The sequence below is a fragment of the Cyprinus carpio genome, chromosome A14 (assembly GCF_018340385.1).
Source record: "Cyprinus carpio isolate SPL01 chromosome A14, ASM1834038v1, whole genome shotgun sequence".
NCBI lineage: Eukaryota > Metazoa > Chordata > Actinopteri > Cypriniformes > Cyprinidae > Cyprinus > Cyprinus carpio.
Genome location: NC_056585.1, coordinates 6,966,458 through 6,979,271, shown reverse-complemented (window position 1 = coordinate 6,979,271; position 12,814 = coordinate 6,966,458). Strand labels below are relative to the sequence as shown.

Here is a 12,814-nt window from a genome sequence, read left to right as displayed (position 1 = left end):
ACACACTGGCTGTATTACACTTTCATTAAGCAAATTATTTCAGTGGAGAAGAGTAAACTTCAGTGCATGCTTATGGTTGCCAGGTTGCAAAAATAAAGTAAAACACAGCAAAAAAATAAAACAAAAAAAAAAGAGCCTCCTTTCAAGAGAAAAGCTCTGATGGGGGATTTAAACTCATTTTTAGTCGTATTTTGTTAAAATAAACAGAATTTTTTTCTTCATTTACTCATTTTTTTTATCAACCACAGTGCATGTTGATACATCCACAACTAGTGTTTAATGATGTCAGTGTCGTCTTGTCTTTATAATACTTTTGTTAGTTTCTGTTAAAGAAATAAACCACTTTAAGTTTCACCATTTCCATTGGCATCAATGGGTCATTTTGACCAAAAACCAGTCCCTATTCAATATAAATCATCACCTGAGAGCACCAAGAACAAGCTCATTTTGTCCAGGACTATTACACTCGTCATGTTTAGCTTACTTTAAATTCTCCCAAGCATGTAACACACATTTAACCCTGGTATTAAAACGCATAGTGCATTTCTGTTGCAGATTTTGCGACTGCATTTTCAGCACTATATGGCATTAACTAAAGCATAACATTAAGCTGGCATTATGCTCTGAGCTGCTCGATTATGAGCACGGTGCTCCAGATGCATGTAGGTCCCACTTCAACTGCAAATATTCATCCACAATAACACATTTAATACCATGTGACAATGAAGTCAAAGAGCACCTGTAATTCTAATAAGCAGAATTACATTTTAACAACTTAAAAGGATGGAATTTACTGCTTGTTCTGTTCAAAAGGAAGTTATCTGATACAACTGAATCACCAGAAAAGGAAGATGCTGCTATATTGCACAGTATGAACAAGTTCTTTCTCCCAGAATGAGAAAGTGCATGAAGTTAGTTAAGATCTCAATATGCGTTCATGAGCCACAGGTATTAATTTTGTGAAGCCTGTAGATGCTTTTATGACTCTTGAGTGACTGATCTGCATTGTTACAATGCCAGAGGAGCACAGTTTCAGCTAAAGATCTTCTTTAATGTTCTACAGAAGAAAAACAGCCACCTAAATCTTTGATGGCCTGCAAATTTTCAGTTTAGAGTGAAATATCCCTTTTAAATCTACTAAACGTATTCAGCCAAGACTGGTTTTTATGGCAAAGTTCTATTAAGAGCTGCATTTAATGCATTTAAATGCAGTTATCACAGCCATTGCTGAAAGAGTGTATGTGTTGGTGCTGACCAGCTTAGCAGCATTAAAAGAACTGAACTTATTCAAATCGTAAAAGTTAAAGCAAGCAAAGGAACGTTCTGCACTCTGGTGAAAACTCCTGCTAGTCAAGGAAGCTAATTACACTCTCAAGGTGTGTTAACATTTTGTTTTAAGGAATGGTATAGTGAGCGTTTAGAACTTAGTGAGCTTATGCTTAAAAAAAAAAAATTATAACAGATTTCTTCTGAATAGTGACTCATTTACAAGTTCTGATCAGCCACTGCAGTAATGTGCTCAACAGACAGGCCTGCTGATCAAACATAAATGAATCCTAACAGAAACCTTCACTGCACTCACACAAATGGAGCATCTGAAAGCAGCTGCCAAAGCACTACTCACCACTACTAATACTGCAAAACGTTCTGTATCGTCACATTTTCCGTATGACACAACCAGCTACGCACACCTTGGCAATAGAATCACCATTGGCTAGCACATTTTTTTTTAGTTTACACACCAGACTTATACTATTTTACACACACACACACACACACACACATATTAGGGATGCACAATATTGGATTTTTGCCGATATCCGATATTTTTCAACTTATTTTGGCCGATACCAATATATTTCCTTTTGTTTGGAAACAACACCAAGTCTCTCCTTGCAGAAATAATAAGCAAAATATTTTTAATTTTTGTTAGTTTTTAACAAGAACTTATTTGTTAGAATTAAATAAACAATAATGAAGTTTTTTTTTTTTTTTTTTGTACAGTACATTGAAGCTTTGAAAAAAACTATATATATCAATCACTGCATTCATTTTCCCCCAGAAAGATGCAGTGTTAACCCTAACATTTTATTTTAAGATTTAACATTTGTAGATGGTCTAAAGCAGGGGTGTCAAACTAAATTCCTGGAGGGCCGGAGCCCTGAGTTTAGATTCAACCCTAATTAAACACACCTGATCCAACTAATCAAGTGTTTCAGGCTTAGTTGAAAACTACATGGTATGTGTGTTGAAGCAGGGTTAAGAGTTGTAAAAACAAGACTACTCACCTAAATAAAAAGAGTTGTAAAAATTAGATTATTCATTTAATTAATCTTTTAGAGCTTATGATTTGCTTAAAAATAAAACCTATTACACATTAATGAATAAATCAGTATATATAAATATATATATATATATATAATTTATATATATATATATATATATATTATATATATATATTCATATATATATATATATAAAATTTACAAGTGTCATGTTTGTGATTTTTATTTATTTGTTTATTTGTAATTTTTTCCATGTAAGCTATTAGGGATGCACCGATAGGATTTTTTGGGGCCGATACCGATATTTGTCACTTCCTCTCTTTTTTGGCATCAAAATAGATAAAAAAACACCTGCATTAAATTACACTAGCAGTTTTATTGCTGCATCAAATAATTTCTAATGAACATGGATTGGATCCATTTAACATTCAACAGGCCTACATAAAAAAACAACAGAATAAATAAACCGTGCTTTTTAGGTAGGTTTAACAGTTTTCAGGTACAGAAATAAAGTAAACAAATGTAAAATAACACTTCACTGTATAAATTAAATACATATTAATCCTTTATTGTAACAGATTTTATTAGGATTAATTTTCTAATTTGTTTTTGCATATTTAAATTTTTTTGTAAGTTTAAAAATGTATGAGATCTTTTTGTTTAATTAAGCACCCCCCCTAAAACAGGTTTTCTAGTCTACGGAGTTATATGGATAATGAAAGCCCGGTGTTCTTCGGATGTAAAGTTTATCAGTTTATTAAGCACCTCCCGAAAAGGCATGAGATCTGTATATATTTGTTTACTGTAAGTTGTAATAAGTGCTTTGTGTAATTCGCTGTATGTTGATGATAATTTAATGTCTCGTGCTAGTTTGCACTTCTCGTGCTGTGTTTTGTAGTTTTGTTTTTTTAATTAAAAAGGGAGTGAAAAAGGACGCAATAAACTTAAAACATCAGTAAAGTTTTGGTCATCATTCAGATGAGGTCCGCTACACTTACGAAAGTTACAAAAGTTATTTAGTCAAGAATAATGTGGGATATTTTGTCTTTTGTTATTTGATTGAGAGGAGGTGTGCCTCAGCGCTGCTGCGAGGCAGAGACGAGGACTCTTTGAAACACTAAAACAACTAAAACAAATAAGTTAAAAAAGCAAACAAAGCAAACGAAAAAAAATCAAAAAAAAAAGGAAAAAAGGCATTAGATACAAATTCTTAAGTTATAACATGTAAATACATAGGCCTAGTCGCCAGTGGCTACTTCAGCAAAAACTTCCCTCGCAAATTAATATTTTTGGTCGCAAATGCGACCTTTTTAGTTGCAGTTTGGAGCCCTGAGTAACAATTATTAAAATATAATACTACTATTAATTCTACTACTATAGGAACAATATAAAACGCACTAAGGATTGATGAGCTGCTGGGTTCATGAATATTAATCACGTTTTTCAGCGTTCACGTGAACTGATTTGCTGAAATCAAAACAGGGACGGTAACACATAAGCACCAGCCAATGAGACTGCCTTTTGTGCATTAGCTCCGCCCACGACCAGAGATACCGGCATATCTTCTGCATGTTCTTAAAAGCTGAAGAATTCTAAATGAACTCGTTTACATGTAGCATGTCGATTCAGCGCAGTGCATTAAATAGTACAGATCGCTTGATGGAGAGCAAAACTCTGAAGCACTCAGTCAGGTGAAAATACATCTGTGCTTAACTTATACTCACCCTCCAACTCACACACTGGAGAGTAAAATCTAAGATTTTATTAGCCAATGGCTAACGATAGACATTATTTAGTAGCCCAGAGTGAAGATTTAGTCACATATGTGAGTGATTTACTCTCAATGTAGCGGGTTGTGACACTACTCTTCCACTTACATGAACGTAGAGGTCTTCAAGAGCGATGAGATTGTGTTGAAGAAGAGCTGCAGCGATGTGGTACAGAGATGATGGCGTTTCTCCGTTAGGCTCCTGTGAAAACACCAGATGAACATGATTACAGACACGGATCTCATCCAAGAGCAGGGCGAACAAACCCAGACGCACATTATAATGTTCTCCATTCCTACCAAGTATTTGGATCACAGTGGATTACTACTACTTCCGTTCATTCAAGAAAAAAAAAAGTTATGACAGAAAATTACACTTGAGACAGCAGTCATCTTGTATGAGTCAGTGAATATCACAGCACAATAACAAACTAAAACTAAAGGAGTTATCAGAACAGTTACCAGGCCAAATTATATATATATATATATATATGACAAACGCTCAGAAACAATGACTGGAAATAGTTCTGAAAACCTAGCAACATGACTAACTTCAGAACAATTTTTGATTCACTATTTAAGAATGATGACCAGGATCAGAAATAACTATCATTAAGAGCAATATTTGTCCCCTTGGAAATGTATTTTATTTTATTAATTTAATTATTTTTAACCTTTTAAGGGGAATTTTTATAGACCCTTTTAGTGCCAATGTCAGAATTATTTCACAGTGCTAGCTGGAGGCAAGACAAAGGGAAAACTGGAGGCGGCCAATTCAAACCAGTAGAGATGCAGCCACATAAGGAGCTTAAAATATCATCATCTTGTGATGCTGGGTGCCAGAATCGATGGAGTACAGGCTCCAATTTGAAATTTTATCACATACCTGCTGCCACTGACAGCTGTGGTTAAACGCCATAAAACGAGCAGACTGGACAGAAACAATCATCAAAAACGCTTGTGCTCGTAGCACACACTTCTTATCAGAAAAGGTTAAATAAAGTATTGTCTTTTGTTGTTATGGATTATGGTTTGTTTTGCGTGTCTAAAGACTTCTTATGCATCTCACAACATGCGAGAGTAACCTATGTGGTGTATGAAAGTCTGTGTGCATGTGTGTAAAACAACAAACTGACGATTTATCATCTATAATTGTAATAGCATCGTGATTGATTGTGGCTCGAATTTTTAAGAACTTGATAAGAAAAAAAATCAAATACAGAAAGTTGAAAATTTGCAGTTTCTGGATTTCTTATTTCTAGAAAATATCCACAGCTTAGAATAAATGTACTGTATGTAAAGTAATGTAAAGGTACTGTGATGTCACTTACATCATTTCCAGGATATATACTTTAACTATTTACATACATACATACATCTTCAAATAATATATGCATCACATTAAATGTTTAACTTTTTTAGTATTCTGGCCCAGCTCACTCTCACCTAGCTGTAAAAATAATTTCCTGCTGACATTAAAACATATACATCTTCATGACTAGACACAGGTGAGTTTCTCTATTACACACTTCATGTTTCTCTATCAGGTAAGGTTAGGTGTAAACTGTAGCTGAAAAGGGGTCTATAATGACCTTCTTAAATGTATTGGTTATCTTTTTTATCAAATACTTGAATTTAACCAATTACTTCAATCAGTCAGATTACTATATACTGTAACCAATAAAATGTTCAACATCTAAATTAATAAAAGCCGTCTTTACACTGCAATGGTGGAAATAAACTGGCAAGCTGTACACAACAGCAGCATAATGGAAATAAAATGAAAGTTTTTATGCATTAGAAAATCAAGACTTCACATTGGTTACTTTAGTGAAAAATATGAAAACAAAACTCAACAGAAACACATGTAATTAACTATTCTAATGCTCAAAACTGCTAAATATGTAAAAACATTTTACTTTATTAGCTGCAGTAGATTTAGTTGAATTGTGTAGAGGCATTTTGCTGGTCCCCATTACACACACACACACACACACACATTCTAGGTTTGAAGCCAAAGCCTTCTGTCACATGTCTGTGTATATAACTGTGATGATCAAAGATATTTGACCTGGGTGGGTTCATGTAAAGGAAAGCACGAGCACAGCTGTATGACGGACTGTACCTGGTGGAACTTGAACTTGAAGCCCAGCATGTGGCAGAGAGTCTGGTGCTCGCACATGTAGGACTTGATAAGAGGGATGAAGAACTCATCCTGCTCCCAGCGACACTCGTACACCTCTAAGATGATGTCCAGCACGCGGTTTGGGTCCAGATTGAAACATCCTGAGGACAGAACACGGACGGCAAAGAGGGGAAGAAAAAAAAAAAAAAAAAGTCAAAGGCTACCAGCAACTGTTTGGTTTCCAGCGCTCTTCAAAACATGTGTTCAGCAGAAAGAACTTCATACAGGTTTGAACAACATGAGGGTGAGCTCTCATTATGATCACAGCTGTAATAATCGCTTTAATGAGCTTCTGCCTGAAATTAATTCATGTTAGCTAACTGTATGATTCTATTACCTTGAACTGTTCATCTGCGAATCGAACATTACTCGGACACATTCACTTCTGCTTTGTAACGCAGACACATGCATTTACTGTGCAGCAGTATTTAAGGATGAAGTTCAGCTCACGAGTGCATACTGTACCTATTAATGACTTGATGTTCTCAAGGACGAGGTGGCTGGTGAGATTCCCGGACAGATCCTGCCCAAGCTCTGTGATCAGCTTAGCGTAACCTTCATTCTCCTCGCGCAGCAAATTGAACTTCTGCTGTTTGTAGCTACGGAGTGAAAGATGGAAGGTTACACCAGAAAAAAAAAACTTCATGCAGTCATCTAAAAATACTGAAGCACATCAGAGCTGAGGTCTGCTGGTCACAGGCACATGACAGGCATTTTATAAGACGACATCAAACCAATTAATCCATTAGAAGAAGGACTGCTGGAACTGTGCTATGAGAGGAGAGAGAGGACGGGGGCTTTCAGGGCAGAGTACTCTGCGATCTTGATAAAACTCATTAAGAAAGACCTGCACAAAGGCATGAAATTAATCATCATCATCAAGGGAGTTCAGCACTATGCCTTTCATTTACAGTAAAGTGAGGCTGTGGACATTTTATAGATTCACAACAACATGCTGACGTGCAGAAGGCAGTGACCCGTGTCTAAAAGAGAACACCACAGCGCATGAACTCAAGGTGTGTTTTATACCCAGTGACTATAACCCACGGTCAGCTGAACTCTCCACACCAAGCAGCTCAACAGAGGTCAAACTCTGCACTTCAGACGCAAATGATCACACACAAAGCTTACAATTAAATCTGCTTTAATGCAAGCCATTAAAAATAACCACGCTGTTTTCTGAGACTGCAGCATCTATAGGTTTTAGTGTTGTCAGATACTGATTTTACATATCGACTTGAACGTCTGCACTGCGTGCTTCAGAATGATTCACATTCACATCATTTCCAACATCTTGTGGACTGATGATTACATTTCAGTAATAATAAGAACAACAACAAGATTATCATCTTCCCTGAGGAATCTCAGAGCGTTTCAGTTGATAAGAAAACACTTTTTTCAGAAGTGAAATTAAATTAGATATTGATCAAATTAACCTTAGTGGCATTTTTTTTTTTTTTTTTAAATGCTATCAAATATTGATATTTTTCAAGGTATTGTATCGAAGTTAGAAATTCCAGTATCTTGATAACACTGACAGATATTCTAGTTTTCAAATAGTGCTCTTCGTGAATGTCACTAAAAAGACGAGACTGGCTATAGAGTGCAATATTTCCTGCACATTTTTCAGCAGACCTGGTTCCAGAAATCTTTTTTTTTTTTCATTAATTTTATCCAAAAGGATAATAAAAAAAAAAAAAAAAAAAAAAAGTCTTTAAGTTACAGTAGGGCTGCTCGATTATGGCAAAAATCATAATCATGATTATTTTGGTCAATATTGTAATCACAATTATTTAACACGATTATGAGGGGGCCATATGACCAAAACTTTATATGAGTGTTTTTTTTAAAGATAGTGATACATATCAAATATGTATTTCCTGTAAATAAGGTGGCTAGAATAATTATATCTGCACTGTTTACTTCACTGGTTTGCACTCGTGCTGCTTATCTTTCTTTTTACATGACCTATTTGTATAGTTGTACTTTATATTTTATTATCTGTATTTAATGTTCTACTGTTAGTGTTATCTGTAATTTCAATTCTCTGTATGTATGTACTGTACATGTGGAAGAAGTGACAATAAAGCAGACTTGACTTGCTATGACATCTACATTATAGAGACCAGCGGAATTTCAAACAAACAAAAAGTCCTCAAAATTATTGAAAATAATTAAACTGTCAGTAATAAAAAAAGCAAAGGAACAAATACAATAGAATAAAAAGATACAAATTAAAAAACTGTGCTTTAATGTTTTTTTAATGCAAGTCCCAGTATGATTATTTCATTTATTCACTATACCATTTATTATTAATGTCTCATTTCAGTTTAACTTTGGCTTTAGTTTTGTATTTATTGCAGTTTATATGAAAAGGCTCATGTAGCGTTCAGCCTTCTGCAGAAATTAATAATCAAATGTAAAATAAAATATAGCCCGCTGTCACTTTAAGAGCCGCACGGATCCAAATTACTGTTACATGCGTATTTTCATTCTCAACTCTTTACATTCATTACATGACTGATGAAGGCATTTTGACACAGTTTTGCGTGTACTTGACCGATTAGGTGGGCACCTTTGTGCTAAAAGATGACTTTACATGTCCGTGTTCTGTTCTGTCTCTGAACGCATCTCTTCCTGAGGAGCGGCACGAGTTCTCTTTCACGCTTTTAAAAACATGAATAAATATACTTCGATAATTCAAGCACGGCCCATTTTGCAAATGTCATGATTTCACTGATTTGCACGGGAAATTGGGCTTTTATGAAGGAACGAAAGTGCAGCGCTGCAAAAGGGGGCGGAATGGGGCACAATAATCACTTTATCTCGATTATTGGATTTTCCTAATCGTTGGAGGCCAAAATCGAAATCGAATCGTTTTTTTCGATTAATTGCACAGCCCTAAGTTACAGGTACTAAGCCACGATCCAAACCACACAGTACAAGGTGAATCACAACATTACAGACTTGCATTTAAATAAAGAAAGCATTTTAAACACGTAATTAAATATCATACATATTAAATTTTATTCTAAATTAAGAAATTCTAAATTAATTAATTATTCTTAATTAATTACCTTTATAGATTTATATAAAAATATAACATGCCCTTCGGAGGCAAAGCACTTGCATCTGATGTTCACAGAAAAAAAAGACACGGTGGAAGAACAGCAGCAGCCGGTGCTTCACAAATGTACCAAACGTCATGAAAGCAGATATTCGAAGATTTCATTTTCAGGTTTTGACTTTGTTTTGGAAGTCGATGTGCCACTGGCACTGACTGACACACAGCTAGAGCCACGCACAGAAAGAGCCTCTCAGAAAGCATGGCATCCTGAATTCAGCTCTGTTTCGCAGCACACTGCACTTCAACAGTCAAATACACACACGTTTATGACAAGATATCTGTCTTGTCAAGTGTTCTTGGTGTAAACCTGGTCGGTTATGTCATAAGTGAACGTAAACAGCTGGGAAAGAAAACAGATTACTTTGCATCCATGCATTAAGTACAACACAATTAACCTGCTGCTGTCAATCATTAACGTTAACCAAACACTGAAAGACTCACTGCTCCGGACTGAATAACTTCAGTAGCTTTAATAAGAATCATTAACACACTACACAGTTTACACTTGTTTTGTTTATTTTCTACCGTTTGTTATTTGCATCTTTTTTTATATAACAGAAAAATTTGAAAGTATTATATTGATTATTAATATAATAAGAATTGAAGGAAATATGCATTGTTTTATAATCAAATCATTAACCTCTTAATCGTAATCGAATATTGAAGCAAGTAAAGATTCACACCACAAATATTTAAGAAGCTCGAGAGTGTAGGGAGACGCAGTGCTTCATGGGAGTGGGAGGAGCTAAAGAGTTCTTTTAACATAATGTTCTTAATTTGATCCTGATTGGAGGTGATTTCTTTGCAGAATTATGGGTAATGGAGTTTTTCCACCAGAAATTGCACTATTAAACTTTTATTTAAATTCTCTCTAAAGCTAGCAAACTTCTCATCTGCACATGAAGTAATATTGTCTAAGCAGACACCTCACTAGATTGAGAGGACTGAGGCTGCAGTGTTGTCTAGGTAGGTTGCACAAGATGCTCTGATGCCTGAAAATACCACCTTGATAGACAGCACATTCAGTTTTCAGACTGTGATGCGCTTACTGATGGTACAGGCAAGCCACACACTAGTTTAAGAACGAATGCTGTCTAGTTAGGCAACAATTTAGTCTTTAAGACCTGTATTTATAAAGAAAGATACAATCAATCTTATTTAAGGTGGTCAGAACAACAGGAAACGTGACTTACAATAGTTTAGTCTTGATTTTGACAATCTTCTGGTTGAACTGCTGAGCCTGCTTGATCAGTCCCAGAGACTCCAGCGTTTCTGGATCTAATCTCTCCTTCAGCATACCATCAGGAACACAGATCTGAAAACGACAGACAACAATGCCTTTAATTAGACGCTCTTCACCAACGCCGCTGTGGAAGCACTATCAGGGGGATAAGACCAGGAGAATAATATCCCTGCATCCATCAGCGCAGCACTGCCCACATCCAACCTCTATGGCCTTCAGCTACACTTACATAAGACACTAATAACACTGCATAACAAGCCCACATTTGCATACTAATCAGCCGTACAGCGGTTTAAATGAAAAGGAGAGAGCAGGAGCACTGCAGGTCTTGATGAGTCACCTCGACTGCCATCACAAACACGTCGTGTTCTGCCACAACAAAGATGAGAAACACGATCCGGTTTGAGGCCTAGCTCAGCCGCTGTGAATGCGTTTCGTTTCAGCACAGCGCTGGAGGTTCGTTCAGGGGAGGAGAGCGGCCCTTTGTGACTGCAATTTAATTTTTCACTGGAGGACAGAACTCGGGCCACTCGGTACTCAGATGCAGCTTCTCTTTAGAGTCAGGGGATCGGCCACCCACTTACATATGCATGCAAAAAAAAAAAGCATATGATCACCCGCAGTGTGCGCTGTAGTGCTGGAGACTCTCAAAGCACATTACTGCCACACAGTGGTCATGAACACAACGCCTCTACTCACCAAACAGGCTCCAACCAGCTGGGTAAAATGATCTCGCTTGTGCTTCTCCTCCAAACAGCCAGTCTCAATATCTGCAAAACCAACAATTACACATGCACGTCACGTGAATCATAAAAGACAGATGTACATAGCGTATAAAATAATTCTTGATGTTATGTACATCTTGACGGTTACAGCAATTATTTGAAAGCATGCACTGTTTTTTTAGACAGCCTGTTAAATAAGCTTTGTTACAAGAAATGAATCCAATTGATCTTCGTCAGGGTAGACGCCGTATTCAATTTTACACAGATGTCTTTGAGGATCTGATGGATTGACTTCATCTTCACAATGGCATGCAAATGCATGAAGGTTTTAGATTAGATGTCATTTCCGAAACTCACGAATTAAATTACAGAGTTTTTGTTTACATCTTGTAAAGATGTCTCATCAACTAAACAACTGCCGTGTTAAATATCTAGTATTTATGATACTGAAATTTCTAACTTATCTATCTATACAATAAGGGCCTGAAATTTGTAAGGGCATTAAAAAAGGCATTTTATCAGTTAAAGTCTCCTTAGGCCCAATGGCACTTTTATATAATTATAGCAATTTATAATATTAATAATTTTATAGTATAATAATAGAAATATTCAAGACAGAAATACTTTATTAATATCATAATAAAACTGCACTTTAAAATAAATGCAAAGAGATCACAGCTGTATCGATCTAAAAATACTGTGGAAAATTAGTGTTATAATAATCAGAATCACTAAGCATTCAAAAAAATAGCTTTTTTGGCATCGCTATATTGAGCACACTGTAACACTTTAGCCCTTTTACAACAGGCCAGCAAAATCATAATTGTACAATTCTCATTGTAAAGGATATTTTAGTCGGCAAATGACTAAATTCTTCCGTGTTTGGGAAAAACAAATCCATAACATTATTTGGAACTGCAGTTAATAAGGATTTTTACTGGTTTAGCTCTAAATAAAAGCGTTCATACTGTAAACAGTATGTTCATTTATATGCAAAAAAAAAAATAATAATAATAATAATAATTCTAAAAATACAAATAATCATGATTATCAGTTTAACCAGCATGCAGCCCGATTTCATAGGGTCTTCAAAACAGAGCATTTATTGGTAACAAACTCACACGTGTTTTGTGGAGGTTTCAAGAGCTGTAGCATCTACATGTTACTTTAAATTAACATCTGAATCAATCACACTGGGCCTGACATTAGAATAAGTTCAGCAGCTGAATAATGCAAACATATATCAGAACGGCGATCTATGTGGACACTCGACTGCAGTTTGATAAACATTTTCACTCATGCAAGTAACACAGCTGTCTTTCACACAAACACACCCCGGCTCTACTTTACAAGGGCAAGTGAATGGTTTGGTCATCATTAGCATGTTTAAACATACGGCGGGACTTACCTAATATACAGAAAACATCAGCTAAAACAGAAGGCATATCGTCCCGCAGCTCCTGAAAGACAAACGTAATTGC

The 12,814-nt window shown here is 35.8% G+C and overlaps 1 protein-coding gene across 5 annotated transcripts in view; it reads right to left on the bottom strand.

Moving 5' to 3' along the window:
• Positions 1-12,814, bottom strand: part of LOC109058649 (THO complex subunit 2-like) — a 71,241-nt gene that overhangs the window by 48,009 nt on the left and 10,418 nt on the right. For all 5 annotated transcript variants that reach the window (XM_042769811.1, XM_042769812.1, XM_042769814.1 and 2 more), the window contains exons 4-9: positions 12,742-12,793; positions 11,308-11,378; positions 10,559-10,680; positions 6,704-6,837; positions 6,179-6,339; positions 4,163-4,255 (exon numbers count right to left, since the gene is read on the bottom strand). In XM_042769811.1, coding sequence (XP_042625745.1) covers positions 4,163-4,255; positions 6,179-6,339; positions 6,704-6,837; positions 10,559-10,680; positions 11,308-11,378; positions 12,742-12,793 — 633 coding nt within the window. The remainder of the gene's footprint in view (positions 1-4,162; positions 4,256-6,178; positions 6,340-6,703; positions 6,838-10,558; positions 10,681-11,307; positions 11,379-12,741; positions 12,794-12,814) is intronic.